The sequence below is a fragment of the Monopterus albus genome, unplaced genomic scaffold (genome assembly GCF_001952655.1).
Source record: "Monopterus albus unplaced genomic scaffold, M_albus_1.0 scaffold273.1, whole genome shotgun sequence".
In the NCBI taxonomy this organism is placed as follows: domain Eukaryota; kingdom Metazoa; phylum Chordata; class Actinopteri; order Synbranchiformes; family Synbranchidae; genus Monopterus; species Monopterus albus.
This window is the reverse complement of record NW_018128153.1, coordinates 384209-404468: the sequence shown is the minus strand read 5'-3', so window position 1 is coordinate 404468 and position 20260 is coordinate 384209. Positions and strand designations below refer to the sequence as shown.

At 41.8% G+C, this 20260-nt stretch overlaps 2 protein-coding genes across 3 annotated transcripts in view; one reads left to right on the top strand and one right to left on the bottom strand.

The window, feature by feature from the left end:
* Positions 1 to 20260, top strand: part of LOC109972910 (mitochondrial import inner membrane translocase subunit tim16-like) — a 94829-nt gene that overhangs the window by 40662 nt on the left and 33907 nt on the right. The window lies entirely within an intron of this gene.
* Positions 4973 to 20260, bottom strand: part of vasnb (vasorin b) — a 21672-nt gene continuing 6384 nt past the window's right edge. Inside the window, exons 2-3 of the mRNA XM_020622149.1 lie at positions 19969 to 20030; positions 4973 to 7273 (exon numbers count right to left, since the gene is read on the bottom strand). Of these exons, the coding sequence (XP_020477805.1) occupies positions 5201 to 7249 (2049 nt within the window). The 5' untranslated portion in view covers positions 7250 to 7273; positions 19969 to 20030 and the 3' untranslated portion in view covers positions 4973 to 5200. The remainder of the gene's footprint in view (positions 7274 to 19968; positions 20031 to 20260) is intronic.

The window sequence follows — 20260 nt, the reverse complement described above, 5'->3', positions numbered from 1 at the left end:
GGCCCATTTCTTCCCCACATGTTAAAAGAAGAAAAGTATAAGCACTTGAGCTCTTGAGCACTTGTTTTAATTTAGTTGCATCCAAATTCAGAAAAATATAGACCACAAAAATGTCTCCTGCCAGTAAAATTAGAGAGAGCTTTAAACTACCCTTAGAATAACTGGATCTGATTAGTTTAAACGGTACCCTTTAGCAATTAACTTCATCTGCCAGTCTTATTGGATTTAACAGTTTTGTAACATGCTTGATTATGGAACAGTATTCTACCAATAAAAGTTAGTATTTCTCCCTGCGTCTCTTTTCACCTTTTGAGAAGAGACATACTTGTGTTGCTTTCCAGGAGCTGACAGGCAGTTCTGTTTAGGCACACTGCTCTATCTTGGACACACACACGCACGCACAAAGAAATACATGCAGAATAGAAGCAAATGTCTTCGCTGGGAAAATCAAAAATGCCATTTGTTTTTACTTCTAATAATCCACCGAACAGCACCTGAAATGAATTGCATCTGTGCCTGCTGTGTTGCCAAGAACCAACCAAAGTCAAATTCTTCCTTGTGCTTTATTTGCTGTTTTTTTTCTTTCTCTCCCTTCTCATTTTTCCCCTCATTGCTTTTTTGTCAGAGCAGCACCTGGGCCATCTGCTGGCACAGACTGGCAGCTGTATGGCATGAGAGAAACCGGTGGCACACCACCCATCTTCTGTTATTAGTAACTCAGTAAGATTTAGAGAGGGAAAGTGCATTGTGGGGCAGATGAGTTGGAGCAAGTGTTGTAAGGAAACAAGCAGAGTTCCAAAAACTGGAGCCAGAGAACCAGGTTCCAAAAACAAAGTGGTGATGTGTTTTCTCTACTCAGCTCTTTTAGTTTCTTGCCTACTCTTTTAATCTCTGTTGCTACAGTTCTACAATCCTACATGCTTGTTGGTTAGCACATAGCAACATCACAGAACGTAAATGCAGGGGAAAGATATTTAATAATAGGAGATTTAAAAAAAAGCTGCCAGCATTTTCTGTTGCATGCATCAACATAGTTTTGTGCCATTGCTTTTGTAGTTTTATAATGAGTGGAACGCTTCATTTTGATTTTTGTGGTGTTAATTTCATAACCATAACTGACTGTAAATACTTGGCTGAGGTTGGAGAGATGGTTTGAGGTTGCTGGGAGGTCAGCTGTGCTGTGTGGCAGGAGGGCTGTTTGAGCAATGGAAAACAGAGAGGCCGACGCAGAGGCAAAGCAAAGAGAAAAAGTGATTGGAATAAAAGATGAAAAAGTGCAGGGTAGACACAAGCTGCTTACACCTACCTGACCCTGTGCTTGCAGCCCTGAATTTGGAAATTAGAAACAAAAAGATAGCAGGGATGAAGGAATAAGGCAGGGGGTGAAAAAGGTGAACACAAAAAGCTCAGTAGTAATTATATATAGTTTTGGTTGTTAACTGTGAAAAAGGCCACTTGAAGCTACAATAGGGGCCATTGATCAGCACATGCTGAGCATCAGAGCTGGCTCCCATCCAGGAACCAGGTCTTTCTTAAAGCCCAAGGAAGAAAAGAGAGACTGTTTTATGTAAGAAAAGGAAAGAAACACACATAAACATACACCCCCTCTGTTCTCCCGCTTCGTTTATTCACATATACAGTAGTATATGAACGTTTGCAGATGCCAGGCTAGAGAGAAAGACAGAAACATGCATGCATTGCTTCAATCACAAGCACTGTGCTTATCTGACATCAGCTGTATATCCAGTCTCTCCTTTTACCTGGAGCCCTTTCAGTGTTCACCCTTGCACTTGCAGTTAGGTCCCATCGATTCCCTTCCATATTGCATTTGTTATTTTGATAAATAAGAGGTTAAACCAGGCTTAACTCCTTTAAGAAATGTGTGTATATTAGGTTAATGAACATGAAAATTCAGAACACATGAAGAATAAAACAGTGGAGGAAGGAAAAAGTAATTACAGCCTCTTTACCTGCAGGGAGTTCAATGTTTCTCCAGTGTTTTCACTAGGAACTTTGCTTTCTCAAATCGGTATAATAAACCCTGCATGACATGTGTGATGCTGTTTTATATTGGTGCAGTTAGCGTGGGGCCTTGCACAACAGTTCCCAACTCTGGGCCAGTAAATACATGTGTTTATTTGTTAGTGCAGGAGTGTGAGTGTGCATGCTGCATCAATCTTCTGCCAGCATGCTACTAATAAAAAACACGGGTGGTCAGCGCCTTTTTTTTGTGTGGCTATACAAACAATGCTTAGCCAATATTCTTAAACCAGTGAGTCATTCGTGGTTAAATCCACTTACTGTCTGAACCTGAGTGTTTTTTTTTATCATAATTTTTATTTCCATTTTGCCTCCACGCACACTGCTGGTAAGGAAGAATTTGAAGACCTCTCATCCACTGAAAGCACACATTAAATGGTAAAAGTTTGTATTGAGTGGTGGTGCACGGTAAAAACAGTCCAATACTTTTATTCAAATCTCCTTGGAAATCATTTAAATCTGGATGATTGCAAACCTTATAGGCATACAACAACAGAGATCTTGGGATGGCGGTATCGGTCTGTCAGTGGGTTGGTCACTCCACCACTTTGGTCCATTCTGGAATATCTCAACAGCTATTTGATGGATTGCCTTGAAATTTTGAACAGACATTTGTGGTCTCAAGAGGATGAATTCTACTGATTTCGGTGCTCCCCTGACTTTTTCTTTAGCACCACCAGCAGAGTAACGTTCCAGTTTTTGGTTTGTGACCAAATTACTGAAAAAGTAAATGACATTCCCATAGACATCAGCTGTTATATGTGTTATCGCTAATTAGCAAATTGAGATGGTGTACATCAACATGTTAGGACTGTAATTGTGAGAATTCTGATATCATTTAATTCAAAGCCTCTCAGTACTATTTGCATGGCTCTAGACTCTTATTCTTCTTATTACGCTTATCAGACATACACTCACATGTGTAGAGACTTGGCATTGTAACACTATTGAAAAGAACTGCACCCAGAATACTCCAATACATGTGCATATACACATGCACTACTGCGTTTGTTGTTATAATATCCAGCATAATTACATCTGTACTTCTACCTTTGTTCCCCCCTCTTTCTCTTTCCTGGACTCCCCCTCCTGTGATCTCCCCCCTCACCCCACTGAGTAATGACTTAAAAGAGAAGGGAAGTTAATGACAAACATAATCCCCCCTCTTGCCTGTCTACCTAATCCTTCCTCTTACAAGCAAAAGATGGAAAGTACAAAGGAGGCTGGTTTTATTTTTGGATATTCATTTAATGATAATATCACGTTTTTCACTTGTACAAATAAGTTCACATAATTTTAAAAAAACAATGCGTGAAAATAAGGAGCTTCCCAAAATCAATAGGGAAAAATTAACAATCACATTGAAAATACTTTTGGTTATCTTCAATGTATTCTGTTTTGCTGACAAATATTCCAGTTGTAATGTTTGACAGTTTTTTTGCAGGGCATTCTCAAGACACTTTCTTAGCATAGAACTGTTAATTGTGCACTAGAAATACTGTAGATAACTTCACAGGGATTCACAGATGTGTCTTTGGTCTGTTTACCAATAGGTATAGTTGTCCGGGGCTTAATGTCCTCCATGGGGTCACAGAGACAGAGTAATGTAATGTCTGCAAGTCTTTGCACAAGACTGAACATGTACTTGCATTATCACTGAAGTTGACAGACCTACACACACACACACACTCTCTCATACACACAGGCACATATAACATGTTACTTTGAGACCTTCTATGCCCCATATTCACAGATTAATTCAAAAGACTTTGTCTGCAAAATAACTTTCCCTTGGATCTCTCATGTTGCAAGTCTCAGAGTCCACAACAAAAATTAACACCATGGAGTTTGCTGTGCTATGCAGACCATTATATAATCTGGTTAGGTGAAAGTGAGCAAAACCGGGACCCTCCTTGCCAGGGGGGAAATGTGCACAGCATTATGCTTAGCAGGCCATTTTTACTCAGCGGAAACCACTATTTGTTTTGCTTGTTGTCAGCCAGGCCAAGTAGCATGTTGTACATGAACTGTGGTTGAGGGATAAAACTGTTTCCCTTACAGGGAATATAAAGCATAAAGCCTATGAAATTCTCTTTTCTACTGTGGTGTAGTGGTGTGACTGTTTACTGTAATTAAGGCAAGCTCTAAACTGGTTGGAATCCAGTGCAGCACTGAAAGAGAAGGGGTTCAGTCAACTGCTTGCTTTTGTACGTTTGTAATCCTGCTTACCTTCTCCCTTTGTGATGGTAAAGCACACTGAATAAAGAAGGGGATTTAATCTAGAGTCTGTCCAGGTTCACATCTACTTAGTCTGTCTGACATTCTGGGGGCAAAGCCTTTTGATTGATTTGACTGGTACCAACCAAGATTTAATCTTCAAGGATTTTAATCTGTTGTCTTGTCTGTTAGTCATAAGAGGTGGGGGCAGGATTGTATAGAAGGCTGTTAACAGTCACAATGCTGCACAGTAAAAATATCATAAAGACACAGGTATAAAAATACACATATACAAAACCAACAAAAAAAAAAAAACCACAACAGAGCCAAATAAAGTAATACAACATCTTTGCACAACTTCATTTGGTGTCTTAAAGATCATTCACAGCAAGCATGAATCCTTTTGGGGTAGTAATGAGGAATTACAACATTAAGCAAAAACTATTGCTGATAGTATTTGTAGCTGTTGTGACAAGGGAAAAGGCAGCACAGCCCCATTTCAGTGCACACTCCTTTATGCATAATTAAAGGAGGGCATGAGGTCAGTATGTCCTTTAACCCTAGGTTTCAGCCAATGACAACACATCATCCATCCCAGTATCATAACATGGGAGCTGTGAGGTTGCAAGTCCAGCAGTGTAAATGAAGAAATATTACCGAAGCAGCTGTGAGGTTGCAAGTCCAGCAGTGTAAGTGAAGAAATATTACCGATGCAGCATGTAAATGGAGCAGAGGCACTTTCAATGGTTTTAAAAGTCCAAACAAACATTTTTGAACTTGTTTGTCTGCTTAGACAACCAGAGAGCATTGAGTTAAATATTTGTCCAGTTTCAACTTTGCTAGTTGACTGGCTGATAGTGTGTCCTCCACTTCACTGATCTCTGTATTTCACCAAAACAGAGTCAAAACACAGCTTAAGTCTTCCTTTAGTCAAATCCAATTGTCAAAAGTAGGAAGGCTTGTGTAAGGACATATTGTTATTTGATGTACAGTGATCCTGCAGTAGCAACACTTCATATTCCAGATTGCCACTGTGAACAGCAGGTTCAGGGATCATAAGTTGGGGCTGTTTTTGAGGCAGTGCCCCATTGTCCAAGCCATCCTTAACTTTGTCCAACTCTAGCTCGGGGAGCTCACGGTCTAGGTCCAGGTGGCCTTTAGCTCTCTTCCTGCGAAGATAGCATACCACTCCCACTGCTGTTGCTATCAGTGCCAGCAGAAGCAAAATGGCAACAGACGGCACCAGCATAGTGGTCAGCCTTGGGTCTGTGACCCGTGCATCAGGACCACCAGTGCTTTCAGGTGCTGTATGGGCCTCAGTGCAGACACTGTCCACACCGCTAGGGGCACCAAGTGGACTGGCACACACAGTGTAGGTGGAGTTGGGCTTCAGGCCTCTGAGGCGATACTCTGGGAAGGATGCTGGCAGGCTGAGTTGAATTGGCCTGCGGTCTGGTCCAGAGAGATTGCGGTAGGTTAGGCGGATTCCACGGATGTAAGGCCGCAATTCAATGTAGCGATGGAGGTCCAGCAGGATTGAAGTTGAAGTTGCTTCATGTGAGCTGATGTCTGGCACATCTGCAGAAACGGTTGCTATGGGGATTTCAGCATCAGGTGGTGAAGGCTGGCTTTGGATTTCACAATACCTGCCAGAAGTGCCATGTGGACAGGTACACTCAACCTGACCATGCTGGCCCAAATGACAAGTGCCACCATGCAGACAGGTGTGCGAGGGACATAAACGCTGCTCCTCATCTGGGTCCATGCTGCTGCTACTGGGGGATGCAGGGACAGGGGGCAGGGGAGAGTCATCTTTGTCTGTAGGGTTGTCACTGGGTCTGGGGATTGGAATAGCTCTAGTAGTACTTGATAAGGTAGTGACAGAAGCAGGCAGGGTCATAGTAGTTTTGACAGTACTGGTGGTCACTGTAGTTGTAATAGGACAGCCAAAATCCCTGTACTCTAGTCTTTCCAATACCTTTCCAGCACTGACAGGTGGGAAATGGCAACGGGTATCCTCTGTTCTCTCTAGGTCGATGCTCTGAGTTCTCAGCCATCTTGGAAACCATGCTAAGGTGCAGAGGCAGTTGAAGGGGTTCTCTGCTACTGTGAGTTTTCTTAGGTGGGGGAAGAGGTTGGCAAATTCTTCAGGAAGGCCTTGCAGACTGAGACTACTAATGTCCAACTCCTGCAGCTCCCCAAGGTTCTGGAGGTCCTGAACCTTAAGAGGGCCCATCGGGTTCCCAGCCAGGCGGAGGTAATTCAGCCCCTGAATCTCTTTTAGCACTGAGGGGAAGGACTCAAGTTGGTTACCTGAGATGTCCAGTTCGTGGAGGTTCTTCAGACTACTTATGAGCTCCTTATTCAGGCTGGTGAGCCCCACCCCACCCAATTTCAGTGACTCCAGGTTTGGGGTCTGAAGGTCTGAAGGACCCAAGGTGGGTAAGACATTAAACCGAAGGTCAAGTAGCAGGAGCTGGGGCATTGAGAGAGCTGGCAGGGATGTCAACTGGTTGCCCTGCAGTTTGAGTTCCAGCAGGTGCTCCAGGCCATTAAAGGCTGCAGGGTGGATGTTTTTTATAATATTACTATACAAATAAAGACGCTCAAGCAGTACCAGACCCTGAAAGCATTCTTCTGAAATGTGGGTTATCTGGTTGGATGACAAGTCCAGGTTTTTCAAAGAGGTCAAAGGTTCAAACACCCTATCTTGGAGCTTAGTCAACTTGTTTTGACTGAGGTCCAGCATTTCCATGTTCTCCAGACCATCAAAGTCCTCCGCTGTTAAACCTTCAATGCCATTGGCAAATAGGTAGAGGCTTTTTGTGGATGGCGGCACTCCTTTGGGAATGGTAGCGGAGCGCCTTTGGAAACATAAGATGGATTCTGGCGAGGAGCAGGCACAATCCTTTGGGCAGTCGCTGCACCAGATGCCATCAGGAGGGATGAAGAGGAGCAGAAACGGCATCAGCAGCTCGAGAAAGACTTCCATGGTGCAGACTCTTTCTCTCTCAGCCTAAAACAAGAGAACATTTAAACTGTCAACAACCTAAATTGGATCATTTGGAGAAATACATAGTAAATGCTGAATGACTGTAAACTGTATCCACAAGTAGTACATATAATATCACTGGCCTATGTGACTTGTGAGGGTCCTGTTTGAGATTAAGAGCATACAATTGTTGCACCAAATGTGACAATGTTGAATTTCTTGTTCAAAGCTTATTTTCCTCCCTATAAAAACTAGTTTTCCCACCAGCCTTGATCAGCTGTTGATTCACTGTGTGATACTTTAATATTTGTTTCATGGGGTGAGATTACTATCAAAGGTTTCCTCATACATAGCCAGTGATCAAAGGCAGTATTTGGCGATAAGGTCTCTTAAACAATAGGTCTATAGTCTTGAACTCGTGGTACTCGCTTAAGAACCCTGTTTTCCCTGCAGTGATCAGTGTAATAGATATTACTGTGGAATTCCCCTGACCATAGGTGAAATAAACAGTCTGACAACCAGTGCTACTTGACTGAAGTGTTGCAGTACAATGTATTGCAGGATATCAGTATGGTATAAAGGATGAACTTTACAGAGATCATCACTGTAAAAATATGTCAATGAGTTTTAAGCCCATTTCACCAGATCCTAGGTTTTACAGAACAAACACCGAGGTCAGAACACAGAGTGTCAAAACAGTACTTGAAAGGGCCAAAAATAGGGGAGGGATGATGGAAAGGAGAGGAAGATAGGAATGAGGGGAGATAACAAAGAAACTACTTGCTGACACGTGTGGCAGTTTATCATTGTCTGCTCTTGAGTGACGCAGCCTTGGAGGGACGAGGCAGCATCTCAGTTTATTAACTGTTTCTTTTCATTCTTTCTATTTTTTTTTTTACTTTTCAAGGAGTCAACAGAAAACTCCTTATACACTATTTGTCTTTAAATTAAAAACATTTCCATGATATGCTGCAATTCCTTTTGTTAATATGATTTACATGTATTGTTGTGAGAACAGTGAGTCTCCAAAACCTTGCTTTTTGAGCATTTTTGACATCTGCAAGAACCATATGTTGGTTGACTTGAATGCATATTTTAGAAACTTAAATGCACTGCAAAGCACAAAAACCTGAATGAGAAGCTAAGTATGTATGGCTTGCTATACATGTATGATTAATATTTGTTTCAAATACACAGAAAGCTCACAAAGTATTGTTGTACTTTTGTTTCATTTACACACTGGTGTCAGTGCCACCAAAATGAATTTAAGTCAAGTACATGTTAGTACAATAGCATCAGAGCTGCTGACAGCTATAATAATTTCTTTTTTAAGTTCTTCTTTTTTCTTTCCATTTTTATTTTCTTCACAAAATGTCAAAACTTGGAGAGATCAAGGTTTTTTTTGGGGGGGAGGCAGCAGAGACACGGAGGAAGGACCAGTATCATCTCATCACACCACAGCTATGGCATTTATTTTCCTTTTCTTTCAACATAATTTTCCTTCCACTCTTCCTTGAAATTGCAATCTTCTTGGAAAGATTCCCTGATCTCTTATTTTTCCTCCTCCAGTGTATACACTAACAGTAATGATGGCATTCTCTTGAACTCCATTGCCAACACGTTACTCTTATTATCTGGATAACTGGCAGAAATGTTGTTCTGCGCAGCCAGTAAAATGACCTCAAGGCCTGACTGAACAAAGCAGTTTACTAGTTTTCAGACTGAGCACCTGCTAACAGCACAGAAAAACAAAACTTTGGCAGCCATGCATAAAAGTTGAACCGACTTGTTGCAATTGTTTATGGAAAGTCTTGACTAAAAAAATAGCGATAACATCTGATGGCGATAGTTTGCTGTTGGCTATAGCTCAGTGGGTAGCAGAGGTGATGGGTTTCAATTATCACATAATTTACACTCAGTGCATGGGGGAATTCACTTTAACAGGTGAGGAATTTGGTTTACAGAATTGTAAATAATTTGGCAAGAATGTGTTTTTTTTTTTTATTGTCACAGAGAAAAGGGCAGATTTCATTACAGGGGTCAAAAATGGTGGAGGTGCAGACGGATGAAGGAAAAGAAAGAAAGGGAAGTTTGGCTGCAAATGTGTACAGAACAAGTGAAAACAAAAGGATTTGGGAAGATAAACAGGAAATGAAGGAGATGGAGGAATCAAGCAACAGCTGAAGCACATGCATATGGTCTCAGGTTTTCATAGTGTAACTGGTGTTGAGTGCTGCATTTCTATTTCACTGCTTTACTAACATTATACATATTTACAATATGTTAAAAAGGTTTGTGTGAAGGAAGTAAGGTATGTGTTTGAAGTTGTCCAAAAATCCATTTTCATTCCTTCCGGAGATGGAGAAACTTTACTTTGGTACAGTACAGTGTATCAGGGCCAGAGACGGGTGAAAGGGTCCAGTGCCAGAATATACAACAACATCAAGGCAGCCATGAGAAGATGGAGAGCTATGCAGATAAAACTGAGAATATTTTTCTTAGACACTCAACATGGTGATTCTACCGTAGCTCCCCACGGCAGAATGTTTATTTGAGTGTGCCTCATTCCAAACTGAGCCAAGCACATCTGATAACCCAGTGGAGGAGAAACTGTGGTTGGGGAGGGCAGGTTCAGTGCTTACTGCCACATCATAGATAAACTGTCGCTTGATAAATTGTTAGATTCCTCAGTTTTCTTTCTTTTTGGATATGAGTGACTTGCGCAGGTCTTATCGGTGTAAGATAAGGTACAACTGTGGCGTCACTACACTATGGAGCCACATACTGAGGTGCTGAGTGACTCCTGCCTGTGGGGCTTCAGTTTGTGTTTTGAAGTGATTGGAGGTGGGCGACGCAGAGAGGGAGGGAGAGAGAAACAGAGATAGTAGAAAGATGAGCCTGTCATCTAGTGTGCCCTCCCATCTTGCCTTCCTCCTCCTTTCTTGAGTTGTAATTTCCTCTTCTCTCTCCTGCACACTTGTTGAGACATTCTTGAGACAGGCAACGGCTCTGGTAGAAAAAAGTAAACTTGCTTGTCTCATTGATTTGGCATTTGGAGATTAAAAGGATGTTTTCTAGGCTTTATAAACAGGCGGTAGATTGAATGAATGATGGTGCTGTCTATATAAATTAGAGTAAAAACATCTATATGACTAGATCTCATATATAATGACTGTTCATTTGTTTGAGTCTAAGTTTACGGGTTGTAGAATGTGTTGGCTATTGCATATGTGAAATCATCCAAGGGCAATAAACAGAGAAAATACAAAGCAAAGACCACGGGATTGTCTTTGCACAACGCTATGTAAAATACATGGTCTGTCCCTTGAAAAGAAAGAAATATTAAATAAGCAATAAGAACAGGCAAAAGGAAGAAAAGCCTTTTCCCTTTCCCTCAGCTCACTTCTAATCCTGTGTTTTCTTTCTAAGATGAGGAGGAAAAGGAAACATAAGCAGGGGAACAGTGGAGACAAAAGCAGGTTTCAGTCAACAGGAGCCCTGGGGTGGAGAGAAGGATAAGGCCTGGCTTTGGGAGAGTGAAGTGGGCTTGAGCAATTAAATCCCAACAGACCAAGCGTCAAGAGCTCTTATCTTCATAGCTGAAGGCCAGCACTGAGGGGCAATGAAGGATACAAGAGAAGGTAGAAAACTGTAGTATGTGTGGCAAGTCCTCAATGTTCGAGTCCGAGTTAAGTCTCGAGTCCCCAGTGTTTGAGTCCGAGTCAAGTCAGTGACCAAAGAATAATCTGATTTAAGTCCCTGTTACCTCTTTCAGAGTCATCAAGGTCTGCATTAAACACACCATTTTATATTCCAAACTGTGTATTGCAGAGGTCATGCTAGACTTTCTCCTTGTTTGTCATTTTGACGGATATGGTCATAAAAATTCTGCTATAATTTATTATTACCCCTCAATTTAATTTTCATTTTCATTTCATTCTTTAAATAATTAATATATGGAACAAGCTAATGTGCAGCCAATTTTCATGTAAACACCACAAAAAGCAGATGACTTTATTTGGCAGTGAGGGAGAAGGCCATTAAAAATCCTGCAGCCAGTGTGCACTGGGTTTCTCAGGGCCCTTAAAATTTTGATCTGAAAGCTGAATCAACGCTATGCTGGACTTACCAGCTCCACTTTAGCTAAAGTTTTGAAGTTGGGAAACATTTCTCTCTGGAAGTGATAAGTTCCTCTAAACGTGAGATTTACGGATCCTGACGCACTCACTTCAACAGGAGGAATCAGCTGGGTGCGCTCCTTCTGCACCAGGGGCACAGCTGCACCCCCCTGTGATCCATAGTGGTCACAGATGCGCTCCGTTGCCTTCAGTTCATGGCTCTTCAATGGGCTGTCAGCTCCCAGATAGCGAGGTGCATTGAGTAGGTCTCACTTGTCCTTCATCCAGGAGCTGCAGGTTGGTATGCACTTGCATAATTCAGCACACTGGGCCAGAGACTACAGGGGGGCACCACGCCAAGTCACAGTAAGGGGATAAGGCTGCAAACTACAGAGTGCATACTCCCATTAAAGAGGCCCCTTCTCTTCTGGGACCTTAACTCTTAAAGGAACAATGCTCTGCGCATTCGAGTATGATTTGCAGTGCTGAAGATCTGGCAGCTCAGTTCACCAGGGTGCACTAGTAAAGTATATTATTATAACAACTCCTTGTGGATTGACTACAGTAGCACATGGGCATGACTTAACATTGGTAGTGAGTTATAACTAAGCACCCAGAAAAATGCTGGTGATGAAGGCTGATGTGAGCCATCTGAGCCCACCTTTTTATCACTACTCCCTTTCCCCTCTCTATTTTGGGCCCTTTTTCCTCCAAGATCTTATCGGAAATACAAAGGACCACTCCTTCAAACACATACTCCCCATATTCCCATCCCTTTCCATTGTCAGCATCGTCCGTGCCACAGCTGGACCCTGTTATCCACAATCCAGTGGGGTTAACCGTCAACATGACAAAGGGGTCAAGAGAGAGATAGCAAGAGAAACGAGAGCTGTGTAGAGTATCTGGGGATGAGATTATTTAAGAAGCAGCACAGGAGAGAGCACACTGCAGACTGCAGAAACATTTACCACAGCTATGTATTTGAAAATGTTAGCTATGTTAACACAAGACTGCTGGTATGCATGCAATGCTCAGAAGTATTTGTTTATGCCTCTCTGATGTGTGTACTTTGTTTAACAGGTACAACTACCAATAAACTATTTAAATAAGCAAAAGAATATGCATGGTTTGAAATATGAAGGCACGTTTGGAGATTAAATGTGAGGAGTAAGAGAGCAACTGTTGCCATCATTCTTGTCCAAGGTGTCCCATCTATGAGATCTTTGGGTGCTCAGGGGTTTTGGCAGCATTACAGGAGAACTGGGACATGAGGAATGAAAGCAGGAAAAAAGTTTTACTGTTTGTCATTGGCTATACTCATCTTGAAGCCACAGTGGCGATACTGTGCTTTGTGGTGGTATGAAGAATGATTAGCAGCCATAGTGTTTTTACAGTGTGTTGAGTAAACAAGGTCAAGGCCAAATCCATCATACATCAGCTCTGCCGGTGCTGATTGATGTCAGATGCTTGCTATTTTAATTCAAAGAAATAGTTCCTTAACCAACAGGCAGATTCCTGACACGCTGCCTCTCTGCTTCACTGTCCTTCTCTTACACCTTTCACTCATTCCAGGCTTTCTGTCTCCTGCATCATCCATATCTAAATGAGTTGCAAAGCAGCTTATTATTGGTGTGAAAGGCACACCTTTTCATCTCAGGATTTATGGTTATGTCCAGGCTTGCTTATATGGACAGTGTAAAGCACTACCATTAGAGCCTGCAGCTGGAGGACTTGAAAGAGAGCATAATATACGGTCCAGGGGTGAATGGGAGGGCAGGGGATTAGTAAAGCTCAGAAAAAACAGTGTATTTGCAGACTATAGGACGGATACAGGGCAGCTTGAATCAAGTCAGTAGTTACATTTTGTATTTCCACTTGCTGAAGAACTTAGTTTGATTATAAACTATTAACACAAAAAGAGAAAAAAGGAAAGCTAAAAACCAAACAGCTATTCCTCTGTCTAGTTCATCTGGTCAGGCAGCATCAGTCCAAAGGACAGCAAAGCCAATCAGCCAGTGAGGCAGAGTGAGTCTTTGAGGTCAGAGGTCAGGCTCAGATTAGCGTTTCCACTGCTGCCTAGTATTCTGTGCTCTCTGTTGTAACCCTGGCCCAGACAACACGGGCTACAGGCACACGCCCAGCTCCAGTTTCACACATGTACACCTGAAGCTTGGTAGTCCTTGTCTTCACAACAGGTGCTTTCTTCGCTCCTCCAGGGCAACATGAAACCCTAAACCTCAGGAGTGTGTCTGAGTAAATATGCGACCTGCGCCAAAGCTCCAGCCTTTTTGGAACAGCACGTCTGCAGCGTAGCTCTGCCTCCTCTGAGATTTAGAGCATAGGGGTCAGTTAGTATGAGTTCCAAAAGGAAATGGTCCGCATTTCCTTTTGGTTTATTACTCAAGGATATGATGGATGGTGCTGTAGATGCTAGACTTGATTGTGTTTATATTAGGGCACGCAAGATGCATGCACTGAGGTGGACTCTCTCCTCTTTCCTCCCTCTCTCGGCCTCAGTTCACACACAGCGTCCTCTTGTTTTGTCCCAGTGAGCAGTGTCTCAATACTGACACGTCTTTCATCAGTCCACTCTGCCCTATGACAGATAGTCACTGAAGTCACAGTCACATGTCTTTCACAAACACATCTGTCTGAGATCTTCACCACAGGACTCACATTACACACACTAATGGCTTCAGAGCAACACTGATAACCTGTACTTTGATCTATTTTATTATTTTTCTGTGGCATTTCAGTCTATAACTCCTGTTATTTTTGTGTTCTGTGCAAAGGTCAGTCTGATTCTCCAGCAACCTGTCATGTCAGTGACCTAAGCAAGATGACCCTGAGTCTGTCTTTGAGCTGGCTTAAATCCATCGCAGCTGAATGCCACAAATCCACAGACAGTGCCTCTCTGTCTTATGCTCTCCCTCTCTCTCTCTCTTACTCCAACTCCCTTTTTCTCAGTTTGTTTTCTATTCTGTTAGACACAATAGTAAACCACACCACTGCAGAAGTCACAGTCTGGTTAGTCCAAAAGCACCACATCACCAGGAAACAGTAAATACAACATCCTAGTGTCACATAACTGGACTCTTGCCAGGTCTTGACTTGTGCCTTCACATCCTATGCATGACTCTCCATTCCTCCGCCCACAGTCAAAACTGTATCGGTCTGTCTGTCTTGTTGACCTTGTGAGCATTGTTGTCCAGAGCTTTGTGCTCCTGGTAGGGACAGCCAAAATGAACTGGTATCAGGCAATGAGATGCAGTTTAAAAAGACATTTGTGACATTGTTTAAAAACACCTTAGGGAACATGGCCTCAGGCGGGACAATGTTTATGCTGTGCGTGTGCTTGAGGTTTGAAGTGCTGGATGGACCAGTTTTATTAGTCAACCATAAGCTTGACACAATGTGCACCTTCTGTCACTCTGCTTTACTGATATTCATTCCAGTTGTTTATTTCTGATACCTTTTTATTGTACTATTCCTGCTTAATCAACTTCACAGAAGCTAGGCGCCTTTGTCTTACATTGCCAGGACCTATTTATGTTAATTACTAACACAACAAGAATTAGCCAAAGTAATTATATATACAGTGGGCACGGAAAGTATTCAGACCCCCTTAAATTTTTCACTCTTTGTTATATTGCAGCCATATGCTAAAATCATTTAAGTTCATTTTTTTCCTCATTAATGTACACACAGCACCCCATATTGACAGAAAAACACAGAATTTTTGACATTTTTGCAGATTTATTAAAAAAGAAAAACTGAAATATCACATGGTCATAAGTATTCAGACCCTTCGCTGTGACACTCATATATTTAACTTAGGCTCTGTCCATTTCATCTGATCATCCCTGAGATGGTTCTACACCTTCATTTGAGTCCAGCGGTGTTTGATTATACTGATTGGACGTGATTAGGAAAGCCACACACCTGTCTATACACATCTTTCCCACATTTTCACACCGACTCATCTATCTGGGTGAAACAGACCAAAATGCCACTGAAGCAAAATGACATGTTAAACATGACGACCAACGTTTACCATCCAACCTGACAGAACTGGCGAGGATCTGCAAGGAGGAATGGCAGAGGATCCCCAAATGCAGGTGTGAAAAACTTGTTGCATCATTCCCAAAAAGACTCATGGCTGTATTAGCTCAAAAGGGTGCTTCTACTAAATACTGAGCAAAGGGTCTGAATACTTATGACCATGTGATATTTCAGTTTTTCTTTTTTAATAAATCTGCAAAAATGTCAAACATTCTGTGTTTTTCTGTCAATATGGGGTGCTGTGTGTACATTAATGAGGAAAAAAATGAACTTAAATGATTTTAGCATATGGCTGCAATATAACAAAGAGTGAAACATTTAAGGGGGTCTGAATACTTTCCGTACCCACTGTATATGACAAAAACTCCTTCAATATCAGAAAATCATAGAGAGCAAGCCAGACATACAGCCGCAATATGACTGATTTAAAACCTAGCTCCTTTTCTTTTTGTATTAAAAGATAAAGGTATGGACCAACCAGTTGGATGCTGACAATGTTTTACCTTTGTCCCTCATTACAACAGCACTATGCGAGTTCACATCGGATCACAACCGAAACAGGGTGTGTATGAGTCAGGCAGCAGGCGGGCATGCTGACTGGCAAGCTGACTATCCTTCTTAGACAAACAGTGTCACACGTCCTCATTGAGGAAATGCACACACATTATCTGTCTGCTTGTCAGCTCTGCTGCCTGTACATCTTTCTACTTACTCTGTGAACATACAGTATTTACATGCCTGAGTATCTCCTCCAACTTTCATGAAGTTGTGTTTGACAAATATTAAAAAATAAAATAATGGGACAGTACACCGAAACTTAGGGCAGCACTAGTGTTGTCAGGTAAACATCAACTTTTTGCATAAATCTGTGCAAACAGTTGAAGGTCACAGCATACACATCTGTGTATTCACTGGGGCGTGTCGCAGCAGAAAACACTTGCCTCTCTTCAGCCTTGTCTAATCTCTGGAAAATTAAAGCAAGAAGAGAAACACTAAGGAACATTTTCTCAGTGACCTCCAGGAAGACTGAGAAAGATTGAAAGAAGGAAGTAATGTCAGTGGCCTGAAGTAAGTAATGTACAGCAAATCTCACTCAATTGGGACTTTCGTCATTTTTTTCTTTACCTTAACTGTCATTTATAGACAGGCCTCTTACAGTGCTACCTGTTTTTCAGGCCCCCTACTCCACACCCCTTCCTTTACTGTTACTGGTAGTGAGTTTCCTTGTTATTCTACCCCCCCCAGGCTTTTTCTTTAAAAAAAAACCTCTGGCATGTGCCACATGCACAAGATAAATGTGGAATGAAGATCACTGGTGCTGATTAGGTTATCACAAAAGAATTTATTGTGAAACTCTTGCCTGTGATGGTACCGTGCCAGCGTTCGGGAGTCTGGCTGCCAAGGAAGCAGTTCTCCCACCCCAACATTGACATGCATATGACAGTTACTGTTGACTTATTAGAGTTTTATTACAATTGTGCAATTTGTCTTTATGTATTCAGAAAGGCATCTTAGACAAATCTGATTTGATTAACCGTGTGTCTTCTGTTTTTATCATTTCCACTGCTGGACAACTGTTATTTTATTAAATATATAGAGGATGTGCAATTTGCCATGGCTTACAAATAATGAATTTATTAATTCAGTCTCTGCTGTGAAGTAAATCTAGCACTGAATGCCTTTGGATGCTGTTAAACTAAAATTTCTCAGATAAATGGCTGGATTATGTGAACCAACATCAGTCCTTAATCCCTAGTTTATTACATTGACCTGCATACCTGTGCTGATGGCTGATTAGACAGGTGAGCCATACCATCTCGATGAGTGTAAGGACATGTCAGCAACAGTCTATTAACACGCCAGCACTGATTGTCAGCTTCATAATTTGCCTGCGGCAGGTGCAGTGACAGGAGATTTCTTATATCCAGCACAAAGCAGATAAAGGAGGAGGAGGAGGAGGAAGGTAATGATAGAAGTGAAACGATAAACAAGTGAGCCTCTGTTTAACGTTTTGGGTATCCATGCACACTTATAACTGCAGGATGCAACAATCCAGCAAACTGCCAAAAGGAATTCATTGTGCATTCTTAGAACGAACTCAATATTTAACCACTTTTAGCGGGCTGCTCTGCCTATGTTATAGATTAAGGTCTGCATGGCAAGGCTGTTCTGTTAAAAACATCCACAATCATACAGAGAAATCCATTACACAAACATAAAATTCACCCCAGACCTGTCATGTCTATTTATTGCACACAATGCTCCATTTTAAAGGACCATTCCATCGCTTTTGCAATTTTTAGCCCTTCAGAAACAGATCACTGTATGTCTGCTTTACATTTCTGCTGACCAAGTTTTAGACTTTTGGATGCATCTTTTTTTAACCGCTGCACATTTGTTTTGCTTGGCTAAACAGGCTAAAACATTCAGAACCACTGTTATGGTGCTTTAAAGAGAACTTCACCATGATGCCTGCTCAAGCCCATTCACTGAATAAACCACAACTCTTGGTATGGTTCTGTCGTCATTATACAGGCTGTGTCTTCCTGTATGTCTGCACGCTATGGATTAGTACATTGCACAGAGACGACTTGACAGACCGCCACAGAGAGGAGAGGGGAAAGAAATTATGCTTTGTTATTGTAGCAGTGAATAGCAAATTTGTCTAAATAACAGTTTGTTTGCTCTTATCGTCATATCCGCTCATACACATCATTAAGTACAGTAGATTCCTGAACTGACCTGCACAAAGGACAATGTGTACCTTTGTGTGTATGTCAGTGGTGAAGCCAGAGTATATGGAGATCATGGAACACCCTTGTTTGCTCTTCTATGTTTGCATTTAGGTAGAAATATGAATATTATTAACGATATATACAAAGTTGCTATGGCTTTGAGCTGTTAATAAGCAACACTGTGTGTTAATGTCATTTTACAACTTTATGTCTACAAGTTTCACATGCAAAGCTACAGGTCACAGTGATGAGAAACACAGGCGGCTCAGTGCCAGATATTTGGCTTGGATTGGGATGTTCAGGTGCATACATGTGGGTGTGAGAGAGATGTGTAATTGCCACTCAGGAGAAAGGCAGGTACAACACACACTCGGGATGTCAGTGTGTGTGTGTTATAATTCAAGGCAGTGTGTACAAGCTTAGAAAACTCTAGGATTAGCGGACTAACAGACCCAGTGTGTGTTAGCACTGAAGCACACTACCTACATGGCAAATAATTTACAGAAAGAAAGCGCACACACCATGCCCAAATTCCTTAACCTGAGGAATGTTGCAACTAAAAGTCAACAGGAGAAGAACTCTGCACACCAGCGCTCTCCCTTCTCTGTTTTTCCTGAGGAGGATACTCTGCACACCAGCGCTCTCCCTTCTCCTCTGTTTTCCTTGAGGAGGACTGGGCTGCTCCAACACAGAGGCGGAGGAGGCAATTAGTGAGTCTAGTGGTGTGCATCCAGAGGCCTGAAGCTACTATGTGTCTTTACAAGCCTGCACAGTCCCTATCACAGCTCAGTGACAACAAGCACAACAAAGGAAAGTAGCAGGACAGAGGTTGAGGGGTCAGAAAAGGGTGTGCGAAGAAGACCAGAGAATCAGAGTGCCGGTTTTCATCAGTGATGCAATGATAGACCCCAGAACATACTGTGTATGTGGTTTAAAATGTTTTTTACTTTAAGAAAGTTCTGGGAATGTATCAAAATTGACTCTAAAAATACCATTTGCAAGCATAAACTCAACAGTGTTGCTCACTGGTGTGTCTTTTAAAAGTTATTTCTGTCTGTATTTGATAGCGGATTGCAGAAAGGTGGACAGGAAATGGGAGAGACATAGAGGGAAGATGTCCATCCAATGTCAGACTCGAACCACCAATGTCACGCCTGCACTGTGCTGCCAGGGCACCTGCTAATGTAGCTTTAATAGTTTTTGGGTAACGAGAGAAGACTATGACAGAGGAGTAAGCTATAGGATTTAGACAGTAATTGTTTTTGGTCTTAATATGGGATTTGTAGAGAAATAGAAAAATTTAGACTATTACCAGCATTAAACGTGTGAGTCTACTTGATCAGCGTCTTTTAATAAAAAAAGAAAATAAAGAAAGAAACACTTTTAGCCTTACACATACCATAGATCTATATGCACCAAAAATTCTACATCTTACCCACTTCTGCCAGAACTAGACGGGCATGGAAAATACCAAATTTCCTTCATTCTTTATTGCTTTTCCCTCTCTTTGTAACTCTACACAGCCTCACTGTAGCTATTCAGTGCAGTATGTGTTAAGAGAGCCCCTCTTGTTCTCCTGCCAGTCTTGTTAAGAGGCTTGGAGTTGTCTGAAAGGACTCTATTGAGGAAGCAGGGTGTTATGGTTAACACAATACAGACCGCCAGCAGCGTGTGATCTGGGATTCAGGATGCAAATATTCTAGACAATATTTGACTGATATTTGTTTTATGGTAACGAACCACGTTATTGTAATGATACAAATTATGAATAATATTGTCATATATGATGTACTGCTTCACTCACCCAGTGGAGGTGTTTCCTCCTCTACTTCTGCTCCACTTTTCTTGCTTTCAGTTCTTCTTCACCTGGAAATCACACATCAGATGTACCCATTAGCTAAAATGTGTTGCAATAAGTTTTTGCTCAAAGAAAAACAGGAAGTTTTTTTCCTGTTAATTGGTTGGATACCAGCTGTGTGTGCAAGGGTGCCGAGCACCCGCAGGCCATGTGGCAGCACAAGAGAATGACAGAGCGGGAGACAAGGAATGCAGACTGACCACTCTCCACTCTGTCAGCTCCTTGTCCTGTGGTATCA